This window comes from Leptosomus discolor, chromosome 12 (assembly GCF_034619465.1).
Source record: "Leptosomus discolor isolate bLepDis1 chromosome 12, bLepDis1.hap2, whole genome shotgun sequence".
Classification (NCBI taxonomy): Eukaryota; Metazoa; Chordata; class Aves; order Leptosomiformes; family Leptosomidae; genus Leptosomus; species Leptosomus discolor.
Window position 1 is genome coordinate 7,051,466 of NC_141402.1, and position 19,583 is coordinate 7,071,048.

At 44.3% G+C, this 19,583-nt stretch overlaps 3 protein-coding genes across 4 annotated transcripts; 1 reads left to right on the top strand and 2 right to left on the bottom strand.

The window, feature by feature from the left end:
• The first annotated feature begins 1,161 nt into the window (after nt 1-1,161).
• On the top strand, nt 1,162-5,938 carry AKIP1 (A-kinase interacting protein 1). 2 transcript variants are annotated; one of them, XM_086472333.1, is made up of 5 exons: nt 1,162-1,303; nt 1,867-1,944; nt 4,407-4,520; nt 4,829-4,879; nt 5,775-5,938. In XM_086472333.1, the coding sequence occupies exons 1-5, from the start codon at nt 1,196-1,198 to the stop codon at nt 5,916-5,918; spliced, it is 495 nt and encodes a 164-aa protein (XP_086328459.1). In that variant the 5' UTR covers nt 1,162-1,195; the 3' UTR covers nt 5,919-5,938. The 2 variants fall into 2 exon arrangements, with proteins under 2 accessions (XP_086328459.1, XP_086328458.1); XM_086472332.1 differs by having other exon boundaries at nt 1,196-1,285.
• A 588-nt stretch (nt 5,939-6,526) lies between these two features.
• On the bottom strand, nt 6,527-13,868 carry C12H11orf16 (chromosome 12 C11orf16 homolog). Its single transcript, XM_086471997.1, has 7 exons — nt 13,702-13,868; nt 12,717-12,876; nt 11,330-11,558; nt 9,911-10,543; nt 9,278-9,465; nt 7,292-7,525; nt 6,527-6,589 (listed from the first exon to the last, which is right to left on the bottom strand). The coding sequence occupies exons 1-7, from the start codon at nt 13,866-13,868 to the stop codon at nt 6,527-6,529; spliced, it is 1,674 nt and encodes a 557-aa protein (XP_086328123.1).
• Nucleotides 13,869-16,742: 2,874 nt separating this feature from the next.
• ASCL3 (achaete-scute family bHLH transcription factor 3) lies at nt 16,743-19,583 on the bottom strand. Its single transcript, XM_009957951.2, has 2 exons — nt 19,556-19,583; nt 16,743-17,530 (listed from the first exon to the last, which is right to left on the bottom strand). The coding sequence occupies exon 2, from the start codon at nt 17,523-17,525 to the stop codon at nt 16,971-16,973; it is 555 nt and encodes a 184-aa protein (XP_009956253.2). The 5' UTR covers nt 17,526-17,530; nt 19,556-19,583; the 3' UTR covers nt 16,743-16,970.

Sequence of the window (19,583 nt, forward strand, 5' to 3'; positions counted from 1 at the left end):
CCAGCAATTGCCTAAATTTTCCTTAGAGTACAAGAGACCCAACCTAACATTAAGTTGTATTTGAACACTGAATCGGGACCTTCAATGTATTTTCATGAGCAAGCAGCCTGTGAAGGGCTTGTTTATTACAGGAACTGGCTGCTGCTCTGGTTAAGCAACTGGAAGATGACAATAAAATGTAAACTAGGAGAGGATTATCTTTCTGGTTTGCCAAACAGATTACAGCTAGCAAGCGCCACAAACAAGAACGAAGGACTTCAAAAACCAGGGCCTACTTGTTAACCTTGGCCGTACCGCACTGAAAGAAAGTTTCCGTGCTGTTTTGCCCTTCCTACTGGCACCCCGGCACAAGTGAGGTTAGCAAAGCCACAGAGCGGCTCAAATTTACGTGTAGCCACCGCCACTTTCCAAGCCCGGCTGGTGGCCCCGAGCAGCGGCCGCAGCCTCGCACGCCGCGGGGCTGACAAAGGCCTTGCGCGCTGCCCTGCTGGGAAACCTTCCTGGCTGGAAAACCTTCCCGGCTGGAAAGCCTTCCAGAGACCCAGTTGGTGTGTTGGGCAAACCTTGCTTGCAGCGGGCTGAAACGCTTCGTGCTTTCTTTTTACTAACCAGAGGGAAAGGGCTTTCTTTTGGAGAGCAGATGCGCTGACAGTTTGCAGTTCGCTCAGCCGACCGTCCCTACGTGCTGCAGTTGTTGCTTTGAACCTCAAAAGTTTAAAGAAAAGCCCCAGGGAGCACCACTGTCCGCTACAGAGACCATGGGCCGAAGCCCCCGGGCACACCAGCACTGACCCGCCGAGCTCTGCGTGCCGCCCGCCCAGCCGGGCCTCAGCGCCCTCCAGCTCCTCTCGGCTCCCCCCCCGTTGTCGCCCGGCGGGGACAGCCGCGGAGCAGCCCCCGGAGCGGCGCCGCTGAGGGAAGCTCACGGGAAGGCCGTGCGGACGCCCCTCCCCCGCCCGGCGGCGGCTTTACCTCAGGGCAGGGCGCGGGCGGAAAAACAGAGACCCCCGACCTCTCGGCGGGACCTGCCCCGGTGCCAGCGGGCGGGGCGGGGCGGGGGCAGCGCCGCACAGCACCGACGGGCCGGTAGCGCCCCCTAACGGCAGCGCGGGGGTGGCGGTGCGCGGGAGGGGTGGTGGGCGGGCCGGGGCGGTGGCGCGTGCGCAGTGTGACGGCACTGGGCGGTGGCGGCGGGATGGAAGAGGCGCGCGCGGGGCGCACGGCGGGACTGGCGCGCGAGGTGCTGGAGCGGGCGCGGCGGCGGAGGCGGCGGCCGGCGGGACGGGTCCCGGGCTCGGCCCCGGTCAGTGCTGCAGGCGGGGCGGGGCGAGGCGAGACGGGGGGACGGGTCCAGGGTCCCGGGCTCTGCCCCGGTCGGTGCTGCGGGCGGGGCGGGGCAGAAATGCAGCACGGTAAAGCAGCGCCGGGGAGCCGCGGCCTTCAGTGGTGCCGGGACAGTTCGTGTCGCGCAGAGGCCCCGCGCGTGTACGTCCTACATGCGTGGGACCGCGCCATGGATGTGCTCCAGTGAGCCGGAGGCGTTTTAAAACACGCAGAGCGGTTTCACACCTGGTCACCTCTCCGCCCCGGGTCTCATCGAGTCAAAGCCGGCGTGAGCCGGCGGCGGGCGCCCGCAGGCAGTGACCCGGGCCGGGCCGGGCGGCGGGGCGAGGCGGCCGCTCCATCCCGCGGCCCCTCGGCTGCAGCCGGCGCCTGGGTTAAGACCAAGCCCTGCAGCGGCGGGCCTTCCACCCCGGAGACAGCCTCCAGCCCCAGCCAGCGTTCTGCTGTTTGGTCACCTGGCACTTGCTGCCTCTAAGCAACGAGCACCACACGACGAGTTACAAAAAATGCCTTTAATCGCAGGAAGAAGATTCAGAACGTCTCAGCGCAGCATTTGCTTCAATTGTGAACTTGATGAATCAAGCCACAAAGGAATGCGAGGTGAGGTTCTGCCCCCAGACCTGTGCAAAGGGGAACGTTTATGATGTGCCTGGCAGAGGCCCGTTTGTGCCACTTTTGCTAGAAGTGCAAAAATTACTTTGGTTTTGCTCATTGCATGGCAAGAGCTTAGCCAGTGGGCCTGCGATGCCAGCCTAGATTAAGAAAGTAGGGGCAGTCACCATCATGTGGTAGGTTACATGGTAGGTCACATGGTAGGTTTCACCAGTGTTACCCTGACCAACTGGTACCACCTTAGTTGAAAAACACCACTATCAGCGTGGTGACAGTACCAGTAGACCGGTACAGATGTTAGCAGAGGGTTTCTCCACTTCTTGTTGGAAAGGCAATATGGTTAGAGAGACAGAAATGTCAGGTGACATGACAAATTACATTGTGTCACACAGGCTTGTCACATGTCACAATGTACAGAGTTGTTTCCAGGTACTTCTGCAGCTCTGCTATGGATTTGCTTTCTGACAGAGTAACCCCTTGTTTTCATCCTGCCAACATGAACTGCTCGGGCTGGCTGATAGAGTCAGTGTGTTCTGGGGTGGCAGAAGTAAGGGAGAGTTTGAATCTCAGCACAAAGATTGTTTCGTGTCACGCCTTCGCTCTGAAGTTAACCTCCCCAGTATTAAGCAAACTTTGTTTGAGACGTTGCTACTGGACAAGGAGTGTAGGCCCAGTTCAGAGCAGCACCGTATCTTTATTTGTGGTAAGTAGAAATTGAGAGGCACGGCACACTGCTGCAGAGCTCCACTGCTTTCACATCGACTTTGGCTGCTGGGTGTCATTACTCTCCTGGGTAGGCAGAGCAGGACCCCGTCCCTGCCAGCTCGTCCTTGGGAACGCTGCCCTGCAGCCCAACTGCTGCATTGAAGTCTGTGAAAAGGCCATCACAGTCTACATAGTCTGTGCCCTTTGGGATCTGTTACCATAACACAGCAGGGAGCTCGTTGTCTGCAAAATTAATAACGGAGACTAAGTCTTCAATTAAATTAGAGGAAACAGTAGTTCAACACACACCAGATGATTAGCTCTTAAGCAACTCCTTTATCATTTCAGAGCACTGCCTACACAGTAACCGGTTAACCCTAAAACAACTCAGGCAGAACAGTTTTATGCAAGGTGAAACAAATGTAACAGCCTATAGAGACAGATCCTGTGCCCTGGTGGGAGCATTAGAGCTGCAACAAACAGTGGATGACTTCCACGTTTATGTATCAGCCAAGACAGTACTGCTGCAGTCATCTTCTGTGGAGAAGAGGCATAAAAGGAGGCAGGGGGCAGCAGAATTCTCAGACCCACAAGTTCATGGATAAAGTTGACAACGTGCAAATAAAAATCCACAGCTGAACATAACCATTTAGGCACTTGAATGCTAACGATTAAAATTGTGATTTAAGATGAGCTGTTTAGAGTTACTAAGGGAAAGTTTACCTACATTTCTTACCAAAAGTTTGATTTGATTTAATTTCTTTTTTTTTCATGTCCCATGCTTTGTGACATCGTATAAAAGAATCCAGCTCACCACCTGCGATACAGGGATGCTCTGTGAAGCATTATGCAATAGGTCAGAGTACTGGATATATTTTGGGACGTAGCTCCACACCAGACCACAATACAAGCAACCAAATCTGCTGATGTGTGCATAACCTCAAGGAATAAAACACAGCAGTAGATTTGGAAATAAGAATTGCTATCGGCCTTATTTTTGTTTAGGCTTGACAGTCAGAGACAAGGAAGATCCAAGTGAAATAAAATAGACATTTTGGAACTTTTTGGTCCCTGTGATTGAAAAGGTAACCCTGGGAGGAGTTCTCTGGTGACAACAGATGGCAGCAGAGCTGTACTCTGATTTCCAGTGGGGAAGATTCAAGTACCTTTACTATGGAGCCAGAAAAGGACTGCTGTGGACTTAAATACAATTCTCAAACCCACTATGCTACTGGTACCAGCCTTGAAGACACTTTAGCTTCTTCACCCCCTCACTTGTCAGTATTAAGATGTTCTGCTTTTAGAGCACTGCTTGTGCACGTGCCCTGCAGAACCAGTCTTCACTGGCCAGGTTGCAAAGCACCTAGCTTGCACATACACTCTATTAAGGACCCATAAACTATGCCCTTCTTCCACCAGAGCTTTTCTTGAAGAGCCTGATCAGGTAGATGTTTCCAGAGCATTCCTTCTGATATTTTAATGAATTCAGTTCTGAGGTGTCAGAGTCCCTATATATTGTGTCAGGAGACAGGCATCTAAAATCAGGGCTGACAGTTTTGTACCAGGAGGCAGATGTCCTGTGGACATCCCGGCATGGTTTTCATCCTCACACGAGAACAAACCAGCCAATTAATACAGAAGGTCAGTAGTTGTGCGGTTCCACTTTTAATTGTAAATCTGCAGTAGATGTGAGCATGTCTTTGATGCTTCTCCACATAATATTCCCTGTTTCTGTTGTTGTCCAGAAGTACTATAGCTTCATGGCAGCCTGTAGATGCAAAGAGCATGAAATCAAACACATCTGCAGATACCACGGCAGGCAAGCAGGGGAAAGAGAGCTGAGGCCCTCTGAAGAAGAGGTAAGTGGTTTTGGTTTTGATTAAAGGTTACTCCTTCCCTTGCCATGGGACAATTGTTCTCCATCTAGTGTCTGTGACACTTGCTTACCCTAAAATGTGTGAGTTGACATCACAGGCACATGAACACCTGGACTGATCTGAGCTTCTGTTGAGGGGAGAAGCAGAGTAACTTCTGGTGGCACCAATCAGTGTCATATCAGTCCTTTTGGGGAGGGGAAAATGCCATGGACATAAAGCATCCCCTCTCTCAGGGGCTGAATTTGCCTTTTCTGTTGTATCATTAGAAAACAGTATCTTTTTCTTTGCAGAGGACTGAAGCCCCTGTAGCACCCAGTCAAGCTCAAACTTGCCAGCAGCACGTAAGTTTATAGAATACTTTGTTTTTAAATTGAGGTATAGTATTTCTTTATCATTGTGCATCAAGCTGGTTAAATTTGTGATCAGGTGTGGAGAGTCTGTGATGACACAGAGGATAAACCAGTGGTGCATTCACAGACCTAATGCACATATAGGTGGGCAGTAGAATGGGCATACAGAGACTTGCACAATTAATTATAAACAGGATTGTGGCGTTCTGGCACGTAACCAGTTAAGAGTCTACTTTATATTTTGGAGTGGTACTGGATGTCAAACACTGTGATTAATCTTTAGGCCCTTGTGAATTGCATCAGCAACAATAATCCAGCAGTTCTCCAGTCTCGCTCACAGTCCCTGTGCTGAGGAAGGGCGTGCAGCGAGGCATGCAGCAGTTGCTTACCCACTTATGCTTAGCCCTCATATAGTCTCTCCAAAGACTCCTGTTCCTCAAGGAGAAAAGTGTTTCTTATTTTTCAAAGCCCAACACCTCACCAAATCAGTTTCAGGAGCTTCTAAGCCACAAAAGATGAGAAACATGGAATCTGTACCACCCTACAAATTAGTGGGAGCACCCTTGTCGTACAGTTGTTCTCCAGGTTTATGTTCAAAACCATTTAGGTTGGTAACTTTCAGTTTTGTGAGGCAGAGATTACAGCATGATTATTCCATTGACTGAAACATTAGATGAAATACTTTTGAGTGAGGCGTTTGCTAATTTTTGTGTTGACAGAAACATTTTACAGTTTTATCCATGCTGCCTGTGTATTTTGAAAAAAATCTTAGTACGTTTATATAGCAGCTGAAATGTAATTTTTATACCCAAAGTCACACTTTTTATTTTTGTGGGAAATATAAGATGACTAAACAGTAATGAAACTTTTTTTCCCCCCACTAAAGACCAGAAAAGCTTCCAAAGACATCTACATTGAAGTTTCTCCTGGCACCTATTCTGTCACAGCAACTTCAGAGGACATGGTGCAACAAACCCACGTGGTAGATGTCAACGCAGGACAAAGTGTTGATTTAACTTTTGTTCTATGATGTTTGTTGTTTCTTGGCAATCACAGGAATAAAATATGAGGCTGTTTTAATGCGTGGAATATACTATGTATATCTTTTTATTGTGAGCACTTTAATAGTATCCTCTTTGGAACTCCATTTTTATGGCCTGTATATTTGTTTTCTACTTAATGCAATTATATGTAGCCCACTTTGTACACAGATTTTATAAATATTTGTACATTGTGTGCCTTAAATCCAATTATGTGACTCTCTAATTCCAGGTTCTTATGCTTTAAACAATTAAAGATACAATCAGTGGAATAAAATACATAATTTAGTCCTTGTGATGACATCTTCTTTTATATTATCCTCAGACAGAACGTCCATATCACATTTGTGATCACAGGGAGCATGATCCATGTGGTAGCGATATGGATGTACATTAGCTTCTGTGGGCTGGCGCTGATTTTTAGAGCAGCTGGCTCACAATGCATCTCTCCTATCTGTACTTTTATTATTCCGATAAAGAAAATCAAATTCATTATCTAGGACCCCAGGAAGGTGCTTGAGTATGTGTCAGGTGTTCAGTATAGGCATGTAAACTATTGACACTTCAAGTCCTGTCTCTTTGAAGGCTCTTACCTAGGCTAAACACCAGTTAGCTGCCTTTTTTGGTAGGCAGTAGGGTACCCTGAATTGTCTCCTGTTTCCTGCAGGGGAAAAGTACTGCTGAGCAACTGCACACTGCAGCTTATGGCCAAGTTCATATGCTTTAAACATGAGCAGTCCCACTAATGAGACTCCCTGGGTGCTTAACGCTCCCCAAGGATCAGATTCCATGATCAGAATTAGTGACATGACCTATATCTCTGTAATCTTTTTGTAGCTGATGGTATTAAGGTTTCAGTTAATTTTCATGGGAATATGAGATTCGGTGACTTGAATGCTGGATCTCTAAGCATTTTGTTGTTTCTATCTACAGTAGCAGGGCCTTCACCCTCTGGCTACTTTCTCTTCTGCTTTAATCCTGAAAAAATATTTTCAGCTGTCAGTTTATGTTGTTTCTCCACTCCTTCTGTCTTTCTACAAAAAGAAATCGCTATGCTGAATTTCTCTGAGAACTGTAGACAAATTAGAGGTTTATTAGACCCTTGCTGTGCATCTGTTCAGGCTTTTATTGCTCATACTAATTTACCTGAACTCCAGAACTGTAAAGTTAAGTCCAAGTAATTAGGAATTTAATATAACACCTTGGAGTAAAGCATGAGGATGCTGAAATTCAACAAGGGTGGAAATAGTTTCAGTTATTAAAATTATACAGTTATCCATAAAGATACTCTGCAGAGACAGTAGCTAAATCACAACTTGATTTGCTTAATAAATGTAACACTGATACAGTATAAGCAGTTTACCTGAAACTTCAGCTCCTGAACTTCATCAGTTGTATGTTTATTGAATTCTGGTTGATCTCTCTTCTTTGTTGCAAGTGAGCTCTCTACTGTTTTTTCTATCCGTCCTCTTCTGACATGGTCTGTATCATCAGGTTTGTTGTCTCCTATGCAAGTCGCTTTACATCTATCATCTGACTCCGTTTTCTTCCTTGCTGTTTTATATCTTTGTTCTTCTGATGCTGCAAAACCTTCTTCCTGGAGGACAGAAAACAAATCCCTTGGAAATCTAGTCTAAAAAGAGCATCAATGTGTTTGTAACTGCTGCTTTCCTGGCTATAAGACAGGTATCTCTGCCTCACATAGCTTTAATAATGGTATGGTTTATGTGCTAGCACAAACTTTACTGCTGAACCACAGACGTGTAAAATAAGACCAAGGGATTTTCAGAAGCTGTTAGGCTTTGACCAAAAACTTTGCTCCTTTAGAACTTCGGAGGATTTTTGGTGAGTACAGTGGGAGGACATTAGCCCCACAGAGAGCACCTCTGAGAAGGCTGCTCTCTTGCTTCACTTGTTTGTTGCAGGTTACTCCTGATGCAGTCTGTATTACATGATAAAATTGCTTCAGCTATCTCGAGGAGTAGCAATGTATCTTCTGGGTTTAAAAACACCAAGGGCTATTTTACAGGAATAAGAGTGCGTCATTATACTCTGTATTACCACGTTGCGTCCACTGTTGTGATTCATGCTGCCAGTTTGGGGCTACAATGAAACCACCCTGGCTTCTTAGTTTTACCAAAAGGCAAAGCATGTCACTTCAGTGCACAGCTGTGACACTTGCTAACATAGAGCACATCTGCCTGGAGCTCCATGCTGACCTAAAAATTCCTAGGAAGTCAATTACAAAGGTGTGTGATTATGATTGCTTAAATAATAAAATAGGAACCATACAGTTTATAGGTTGGTACACATTTGCTTAAAATTAATGTGTGTAATCGTGAGAATACAAGATATATTCCACTATATTCTCTGTTCGCTAAGACATGTCATTAACAGATTCATCTTCTCCTAAAGAAAATCGTGCAAGTTTAGCACATTCAAAGTTTTACTCTGCAGTCAGCTCACAGAAGCAAGAGTATGAAGGTAGAGAGAAGCTCATATTTGATTTCTGATATATAATTTTTATTGTACCCCTGATGCTCTTGTGCAGAGCAGTGATTCTGTTCATCCTGCCATTCTCTTTCATCTTCCCCTTCTTCCTGCAAGCTTTTTTCTTCCTCTTTCCTGTGCTTGCTTTTTTTGGCATTCATGTTCTGATTTTTTTTTTTCAAGTTTTTCTAAAGCAGGAGGGACCATGGCCAACAGAAACCAGGCCTAAAAATCAGGGTGTTGTCCTTGTTCCTAGCTGTGACACAACTTATTTACTCTGTATCCCCTAGCTTCAGGGTAGGGATCTGCTGTATAAACTGCTTGCTTCTTTTGAGGGAGTGAGAGAAGATTCTCAGTAAAGACTGTTCACTAAAAAGTCTGCTTTTATCTTTCAGAGATAGAGATCACGACTACCAGTCTGACTGGCAGAGCCCAGCACCTTTCCAGATTGAATCTTGTGTTTTATTGCTGCTGACAGTCACATCCGTCCATTTTCAGGGCCACTCATGTAGGTCCCTACTTCCACAGGACTTCATTGGGTTGATGTCACTGGGCATTTGGCAGGTTTCTGAATTGAAATTGAGCATTATTGAATGCTCACAGTTACTGCCATAATCTTTTCCATTTCACCAGGTAGTTTCAGCCCTTTCTTCGCGTTTCGGGATTTTTGTTTTGTTTCAATTAGTGGAGAAGTTTCCTGCCTATTTCCACCACAAAAGTGGTAGATAGCCTTAGCAAGCAGTTAAGTTAGAAATGATGTATTTTTCTAGCTAACTTCCATTCCATTATCAAGAATATTTCTTTCATTGAAACAAACCGTGTGCTTACATAAATACAGTATTAATACAGATTACCTTACCCTCAATGACAGCTTGAAATCTGGGTCTCTGAAGATTTCTTTCATTGTGAGTTGCCCTCTGGGAAACTCCTTGATGGTTTCAAACACTGTACTCTGATTAGTCAGGGCAACACAGGACACGTCCCCAGCAGAGACAGCTTTGGATTCTGGCTTGCCCTTTGGACATGGGCTGCTGTGACTGCAGAGTCCTGGGAAGGAGTAAATTTGTATCTAAGGGTGAAACCAGAACTGAAATGGAAAAGCGTTCATTTCAGAAGAGCGGGAAATGCACTTTAAGCCCAAAAGGAATTCTTTCAGGACTAGCTACAAAGTTTAATGAACATGTTAGCATCATAAAAAGCATAGGAAAATGATAGAGAACAAACTCAGAGAGGGATATCTATGCTTCCAAATGAAATTCACTGTTCTGGTAGTTTTCCATTGGATGAGCGCCCAAAAGAAGAGCTAGCATGCAAGATGAGACAGCATAAATGTTGGGGAGGGGGAAGTATTGTATCAGAGACTGATATGGAAATTTATAGTACTTATACCAATAAACGAAGGTGAAGTGACTGCCCAGATGAAAGGCATCCAGAATGTAGCTGGGGTTTTTCCCACTGGCTGCTGCTTCCCTATGGGGGTGTTACAAGGTACCTGAATTACTGGGATGGGACTGGTGGTGGCTTTTCCAGTACTTCCACTCGGGTCTTGCAGAATCCTTTCGCCTGGGCTTCTCAAGACAACCACAGCCTGTGTTAACAGCACTGTCTGCCATGGTACTCTTAGCGGGGAATGGCTCCAGGTCCCACTCTGAATCAGATGAGGGGGAAGATGCTTCCACAGCTGCTGCTGCTTCTTGTTTGAGGCCTTTCTGTTCTAGAAGGCACAGAGGGGGCTTGCTGCTTGACTCTGCATCTTCAGTTTCACTCTGAAAAACCAGAGACCTGGATGGAAGGGGCCACCAGGCATCAACATGGGGATGACAGCAGCAGCTGCACGTTACACAGTGATAGTGGAAATGTGGCCAGCAGGGTGAGCAGAGCAAGCAGTGCTTGGCCAGGCTAGGTACAGCACAAACAGGAATCAGGGCTGGTTTAGGACTGCAGGAAAAAACAAAAGAGTCAATGTCCTGACTTTCTCTGGGCTTTACCCTGCTGGTGAAGGGCATATGGATCATCTCTACAGTCCTCTCCCACAGGCTAGGAGGGATCCACAGAGCCACACCTCGTGGGAGTTTCACTTCCTTGTCATTCCAGAACTGGACCATAATTTCTTCATCTTCTGAGGCTGTTGAGAAAAAAGGTAAGCAGCCATCAGCAGCTGGCCTGCCTGGGCAGTGCAAATACACAGGTCAGGCTTTGCAGCTTTATGCACTTTCTAGTCCTGTCAAGCGGTAGGATCAACTATCACCTCTCTCTGTAACACCTCACTATAATGTCATGGAGGGTGGAGTAGCCAGCTAGGACACAGTCAGTGTGACAACAGGCCTGTCAGCATCCTTCCTCCCAGTTTGTCATCAGATGAACAAGAAAATGTTGACCGAGTAACTTTTATTGTTAACCACCAAAGGTAGCAGTAATGCTCTGAGAATAGTATTTTGATCAGTCGGTGGAGCTTGACTGTCAGACATGGGAAAAATTAATAAGCTGTTGAAATCTCCTATGTTTGGGTGATAAAGATATATATGCCCAGATGTACCATTCAGTACAAACGTGAGCATTCAAGCACAGATGGGTGCTTCCTGAGAGCTGCCTCACTTGCATCCCTCATGAAAAGGCCACTGTCCTTCCCATGGCAGACACAGCCTTGTCCGAGCAGACAGGAAACAGCACACCTGCAGACACGGAAGATGACATTTTTATGGGTCACAACTTCCTTAGGGTCAGACTGGTGAGGTTACACGCAGATATCCATCAGTGAGTTCCATCAGCTCCTGCAAGCTTTAAGCAACGCTAAATGGTAGTCTGCGCACCGGTGTTTCTCTGGCAGTAGCACCGTGACAAGAGTTCAACTTGACAGTCTCACTCGCGGTACAGAGCAAGGTGAGGAAGAAGAGGGCAGCATCTTTCTTACCTCGTAAGGGGTCCCTTGTCTCAATGCCTGTGAGGACAGTTCCTGGGCCATACCTGGCCATATCTGACTCCCAGGGTGCCAGTACTTTGTCTCCAGGGAGTAAGGAGTGCTTCATCCCATTCACATATTCCAGGATGTCCTCCTTTGCTGTTTTTTGCACAGACACTGGATGCCTTCCACGTGACACAAGTGGTTTGGCAAACTCCACCAGGAACATGCCTCTTTCACTCTGTTACCAGGAACAAAATAACAGTTCTTCTGAAAAACAGTCTGTAATGCACTAGGTCGTGTAACCTTCACCAGGAGGCCATTCCGTGGATATGTGGCTAGGTCAAAACACCAAGCAAGCCTGAACAGTAACTGAATATTGTATGATGTTAGTAGGGCATTGAGACAGCCAGACAAACCTCACCAGAAAGCAGGCCGAGTGAAGCATATATACAGATTCACTGCTGCTAGGACCTGTATTTTCTTCTCTAAGAGAAAAAGCTAGAGAAAGAGTGCAACCGGATTTCACAAACCACACCGTGTGTACCAGTTAACAAGGGACACTGAAGCCGTTCAGGCCTGTTCTTCAGTCATGCCCAAGTCCTTCCTCATTACATACAACACTAACTCTGCTTCTTGGGAGGGCTGTTGGAAATTTTTATTTTCTTTTAAATTAAGGCCTGTCAAGAGGCTTTCCATCAACATTGAAATGAGGTACTTCCCAGTTCTTGAGAAAGAATAGGCTCTTTTTTCTGTTTGAAGTTTGAAGTGCTAACAAACTCATGAATTAAAGCTTTCCCTAACATTTCTGAAAAGACACTGAGCCACTGGTCTGTAGCTGATTCAAGCTGGAAGTGTGTACATAAAACACTAACACTTTTCCTGTGCTATTGATGGTTATGTGTCTACACACAACAGTAGCCGGTACACTGCTCACAACAGCACGCACGTTGCCTGAGCCTGGCTCAACGCCCAGCGCCAGCAGAAGCCTGCATTTGCAAGGTCCACAACAACACTGCTCTTACCAGGCACTCGGAGTTGGGGGGCACCCATCTTCTGGGCAAGACGAAGATCCCCAAAACATGCCTGCTCACTCCTAGAAATGGACTCAGCAAAGGGGGCTGAGCAGGGCAAGGATCTGATCATTATTAGGTTGTTGGTGCCTGAGGCTGTGCTGCATGTAAGAGGCTCACCTGGTGTGCCAGGAATCAGGCACATTGAGAGCTTTATGAATTAACATAACCATGAGCATCAGCTGCCCTGGTGATCTGTTCTCTAATTCATGCACCAGCCAAAATTAAAACTGCTACACTGAACTCAGGTGATGTGTGAGGACTGCTGGTGGACTGGACACCCTATTACACACACCCACAACTACCACACAGCAGCTGTCACTCACCTCTATCTCCTCTTTGACTGTACCACGGTAATAAAATCCATCTTGTTCCCCTCTCACCAGGACAGCGACATCGCTGTCTAAGCCCACTGATCTCCCCGTTGCACTCAGCCTCTTCCATGCTGGGCCAGGGGAGGGGAGGCATTGGCTAACCCATTGGCACCTTGAAGAAAAGAAAATGGGTCAGCACTAGGAGAAACAGCTTCTGTAGGTCATGAAGAAAAAAAATATCTTCTAAGATTTAAGAACTGGATCACTCCACCTCATTTTGTAGCACTCCCACAGGCCAAAGCATGTGGGAAGAAACAGAAAACTTGCTTGTCCTGGGACAATTCCTTGCTTTTGGAAAAAAAAAAAAAAAAAACCAACCAAAACCAAAAACCAACCAGTACCTATTTTTACCCAGATTTCTTTGGGTTTGGGCTTAGAGGAAGTGAGCCAGGAGTATGCTGGAATCCTGGCCCAGCACTACTTGCACTAGCCCCTTTGCTGTTTACACAGCAAGCCAACACAACTCTCAAGATCAGGAGAAAGGATCCATTTCCAGCACAGAGCACAGGATAGGCACACTCAAGGGCACTGTAGCTGACGGTTTACGCTGGGGCGTTCAGGGAACAACAGAAAAGTAAACAACGAAGCTGCTGTTGATGACAGATTCAAGCTGAAAACAGGAAAAATAATCCTGTCACAAAGCATTAGAGACATTTCACAGGAAACGGCTGCTAACGCAAGATGCTTTTATTTGTCTAAATAATATTAAAGGAACATTGCCTTGATAGGAGGTTTACTCAGGCTTTGCTTTTCATAATCTCCAGGGTAGCAAATCACTTTAGTTAATACCATCTAAAAAACTGCCAGTGGAGGAGGGGGTAAAGCTCAAATGATGTTCAAGCTGCTAATCTATTAAACTGACACACCAGCCTGTTTTATCCTATTAGACATCATGAAAAAGAACAAATCACAGACTCAAACAAGAACTTGGTTTTACCTCTGGGGGGTTAGGGGCTCAACAATCCAGGCAGGATGGACTACAAAAGAGCTCCTGCAGCAGGGATTGACAGTAGGCATGATGCTGGCACATGAGAACTTGTCCAGAGCTGGCATCGCACAGAAATACCTGTGACCTGTAGACAGGAACCCTTCCGAATGAGCCATTCTTGCAAAAGCAGCTACCTGCAGGACTCAGGCATGACATGTTGGTAGAAAAGAGACAATGTACTGGCATTTTCCAGCAAGCAAATGCTTTCCAGTGTACCTCAAGGACTCAGTAGTTTTTATTGTTTATTTCTATTTAAAAGGAATGAACTCAAAATACCCAGACTGCCATTTGGTCAAAGGAACTCCTATCACTGACTACAGTGATTTTCATTCACCCAAATCCCGATGTAGTAGAAGGACAGAAACATCCAAGGAAACTAGGAATGCTGTGAAAATCCCCAGGAAAGCAACAGCTTTCACCTCTCTCCTCTCTCCAGCTTTTGTTTCCTTCTGCAACACGCATCTCTCTTTTCTAATACCTCTACAGCTTTCCAGTACAGTCCCAGCCAAACCTTCCCTATTTTACAAGCCGAGACAGAAACTACAGCTGAAGTTGACAGGCTGAGTAAACGTGACAGTTTTTGAACGTGATGCTAGATTACAGTTGCCTGTTACTTGTTTTATTTATAGTGATGTATTAAGAGGAAATATTTTGATCTTTCAGCTGTCCTGTCATGTTTTATAACAGTAGGATTATGGCTTGCCATGAGAGAGAATGAGATGCTCAGATTTGACAAGTGGTAACTATTCAGAAGCTGTCATGGTAAGACTGACGATGTGATGCTATCTCTGTTAATCTGACAAGATGTAGTAGACAAGCTTCCATCCCTTTTTCTTTTTCTTTTTTTTTTTCTTTTTTTTTTTTAAATATTGCTTTGAAATGTTCAGCATGCTTTGCTTAAAATCTGCATGGAATTTCAACAATATAAAAGTTTTAACTGCCTAATTTACTTTACAAACTACAGTTTAAGTGCTCATATTATGTTTAAATGTCATTTTGTCTCTTATCTAAGAGATATGATCTGCGAGTCCTTTTTACGATGACTCTCAGATATACATAATTTCAGAAAACTAGCACACCAAACCCATCATGAGTGGATTAACTGCTGCAAAATGTTTCCTTAAGTCAGCAAATCAACACAATATATTCACGTGTTTCACAACTACACAAACTCCCCTATTATAAACCAAAACAAGATGGAATTAGTAATACTTCATGAAGAAATGCAACTATCAATTCTACATTAGAGCACATTTTAAACACATTCAATGCTGTTACTGCCAAGAGCCAGGTCCTCTATTTCTGCATAAAACAGGGCACTAACAAAGGCAATTGCACACTTACAAGACTTATTTTTTTCCAGATAACTCCAAATACTTCTACACAGCAGTGTTTCAAACTTACCAGCTATTGATAACACTACATCTGGTCGATTCGGATTTAGTCCCAGTGCAGAAATCTTGCCCTTTTGCCTGTTTGACGCGGGAAGCCATTTGCTGTCAGTGTTTCCTAGTTGCTATGGAGTTGCCACAGTTGTTACCACCAGGATCAGACACCCTGACCTTACCAGTCAAAAAAAAAAAACAGTGGGACATGACTACAGTGAGGACCATTGGTCTGAGACACACCTGCTCAATTTTCAACTCCCCATTGATCTAGATCTTGCACTGAAAAACTGCAGGGGCAGAGAAGGGATTAGAAGAGGGCACAGTGTCCTCTAAGCTTTCTGCCTCCTATTGCAGGGCAAAAAATAGCAGTTCAGATTCAGAAAAAGCAGCCCACCACCTCAGGGTGTGACAAATAAATTGGTTTGAAATGCAGACACAAAGGTTGAAGCAGAAGCAAACTGAAGTCAAATTGCTTTACAAACTCCCCCTTTTCACAATAAAGGGGAAGGATTAACGAATTCTACCCTTTTCCTGCAAAGTACGTATTAAAAACATCCCAGAATACAATGCAAAAATCTACCTGTTAATCCCTGCTGTGATCCCTTTCCTGCAGTTTCTCATTAACAAATGTTAACTCATTCTTTTCTCCTTTTTTTTTTTTTTTTTTGGGGGGGGGGGGGCAGGCATTGCAGGCATTTTTCAATTCACTGCTGTAAAAAACAAGGTAACAGAGGGGATGACTGCAATTAGTTACAAGGATACAGCACTTAGGAAGTCTGTAAGCATTTTCTGTACATTCTGCTGCACCCACAGACTACCTGCTCTCATGCTGTCAGCAGAATTGTTGTTTAAATATCAATAATACAATTCCCTTACATGCCACAAATGTTAAGAACACTTTGCCAGTTATGAGCTAAACCCTTTTCACCATCTTCACATAAATCTACTCTATACCACTTAGCTGAAACCATCAATAGTACAGAGGAACAGACTGGGAGGTCAGGGAAGGCCACCCCACACCTCAACCATTATCAGTGAAAGTCCCAAAAATTTTTCTGTTACAGGATTTAATTTTTTCTCCCCAAGGCCAAGACCTTGCCAACCCTCTTTACACAGTGTACTGTGTGAGCAGTCCTAGTAATTTTTAAGGACACTGACAGCTGAAGAATCCAATTTTCAACAGAAATTAGGGTAAGCCCACAGTTTTTAACGGCATTAAAATATTCATCAATAAGAGAAGGATGGAACAGCACTTGCAAGATGTCATGCTCTTCCTATGTTCAGCAAGCATGCTTCAGAGAGCTGCTACCTTCCTCTTTTTGTTTGCCCCCTTTTAAACTGTTATCCTGTTGGCATTTAACAACATTCCTTGGAACTTTTAAAAAGGCCTTTTAAAAGAAACACTGGCAATTAGACCAAAACTCTTTTACGACAGTACATGTGAGTGTAAACCAGTAGCACTACAGAAAATGAGAGGAATTTCAGTGCCATTCAGTGGAAGGATTTTTATTTTAAAGCATGCAGGTTGTGATGATACGTACAGTTACTTCGCACATATAGGTGTTACATTTCTGGTTTGGTGACAATTTTAGAAATGTTTTCCCATTTCCATGAAATAACTAACTAAAGCCATTCAGGTGAGATTTCCCCAGTTGTCTTTTTCACATCTAAGTGTAGTTACTATCTGCAAAATTAAAACCCTCTTGTCTGGGCTGATACTGATGTGTGTTATGATCTGCTCCTATGATGAGGCAGGAACATGCACGGCATCAGTAATACGGTGGCTACTAGGTCCCCAGACAGGACACCTTTTGCTTGGTTTGGAACAGTTTAGATCGTCTTCAAAAACTGGTTTTGTTTGTTAATCGCTTTAGGCGCTTGGTTTGGCTCCATGACATTTTTTTCTGCCGTCACAGAATCGCTGTACAGAACAGACTGTAGGTAGTTAATGTATTTGATTGCAGCACGGAGTGTCTCTACTTTGCTGAGCCGTTTCTCCATGTATTCCTTAGGTAGATGACGCCTCAGTTTAGCGTATCCTTCATTGACGCATTTAACCCTCTGTCTTTCCCTCTCATTCCTCTTTCTGATGAAAGCTGGCCCGTAGGAGTACTCACTTCTGTGGTAACTGGAATGGGGCATTTGGTAGGGAAAGTTGCAGGGCCCACTGTAGAAGTTCTCCGCGATGAGATGCTCAGACATGAAAGGAAGGAACGACAAATCTTCAGAGCAAGTGACCTGGTTTGGTGTTTCTGGGTACATGTGGAACGTGACCCCTGGGTCCACACAGAAAGGCCTCGCCAGCTGTATGCGCTGAGCCTCAGTACAGAGGGACAACTTGTCCATGAGGTTACGACAGCTCTTGCCATCCATCAGGCTCTGCATTTAACCTGGAAATGCATAATTACATAATAGTTTAAACAACTCATACTGAACAGAAGAAAAAAAAGAAATCTCACCTGGACTTACCAACACTTGGCATTACTGGCATTTTCCAGAAGAGACTTTTAATGCATTTGTGACATTTCAGAACAATATAGAGAGATCATTACATAGAGCAGACAATGTCCCATTGAAAGTACAATAAAGTGCAAGTCAGCAACACTAAAATAATTCACAACAGATTTTAAGAAAATAAAGCCACTAAAGATTCCTAAAGGAAACAGCAGTCTCCTTTCACCTCAGCCTTAGAAACGAAGAGAATCTACCTTTATGTTCTCCACATAGGGCTAGCTTGCTCCAAATCCATCAAAACTTACATCTCTACAGACAATAAACAAAACAGGCCAAGATCTGAGGCATTCTTTCCACCCCCTTCTCCTCCCTGAAAAAAAAATAAAATCTCCAGTTCCAGTAACAGACTGCCTATCTATACCAAAAAGCCTTTAAAGACAAATTATTTTTTCTCTCTATTCATTTGATGTCTCATTCACTATACTATCTTAATTAGATAGAAAACTTGTGCAGGGAATGGATCTTAATCTTAATTTTATGTCTGTGAGACATTACACCCATTCTATACAAAGGTTTACAAAAGGTTTGGAGGATGAATTTCAGCTAAACCCAGCATCTCCATGGGTGCTTATGCTTCTTCTGCACTCACCTGCAGATTAAACACAGATATGAAATACTAAATACAACCCTACTGAAAGAGGATCATGAAATAATCGATTTATTAAAGGAAAAAATGCCTGTCCTAATAATATTTTTCCAATCAGAAATTATTTTACTAAGAAGGGACTGCACACAGGCGTTGGGGCACTGCTAGAAACCTGGAACTCGGACTGGCCTACTGAAAGCCCATACCCTCTCTTCAGAGCAGCATTACAGCAGGCGTAACTACTCAACCCACCCTTACGTATTTACTAGAAAGACAAACTTGCGGTGTTTTATAGGAAGCTACGTTATAGTGTCTTCTCAGTATCATTATTCAAACAGCTAAATATAATCATAACTGTAACAACTATTACCTAATAGCTACTTAAAAATTAATTTTAAATAACTAGTTAACTCTTAAAGAATTACTGTGCCATCCTCATTGATTGCAAGCAATACTTGCCTACACAGAATGCTATCACTCACCATCTATTTCCATGTCTATACATTGCTGTCTAAAACATTTCGGTTATATTACACCCTCTAAAATGGAAAACACATTAAACTAGGTTACTAGCAGTACCTAGATTCCATACTCACAAAAACCTTGCAAAGCTCCAAATGTTCCGATCACAGTTCCATAACATAAATGGGATCCCCTTAAGCCTTCACAAGGATATGGGGATATTTTAACATTTTCTAATGACTTCGTACCTGCCACATTTAATACAGAGAGAATTTGTACTCAGTACGGCCATATCCTCACAAGATACTCTATCAAAACCTATGCAGTGTTGTCTCACAGATCTCACAACAGAAATCCTGAGTTAAGAATTCATTTATAGCATGCTGTTAGACAAGACAAAGTCACACGCATCTTAAGCGGATACTTCTGTAGGCCACAAAATTCGGTAGGCTGAAAGCATGAACACACACATCCATTTTGCACGCACGAAATCAGAGGTGAACATGTACACTCGTCATGAAATGGAAAGATAGAGAGTCATCTTTCCCTTTCCTACTTACACAGGTTGCATTATTTCCTAAAAACTTCCTACTGCTAACAACTTAAAAACATTGCCTGAGGAAAAAAAGCCTGTTACATAGCAAAAAAACAACTTCATAGCAAAACATCACTACAGAGCAAGAAGCCAAAACCAACACCCCTCAAGAAGAAATACTTGCAGTACTTATTGCTCAGTACTGACACTTCTGCTGCACAACAGCATTACATAAAACAGTTACCTGCTGCCTTACTACCTGCACAAAGCACAAAATGCAAGTGTTAGGATCTTTTTCCTTTTAGACTAGAGACTCACCAATCTTCAGATGAAAGTAAAATCCAAC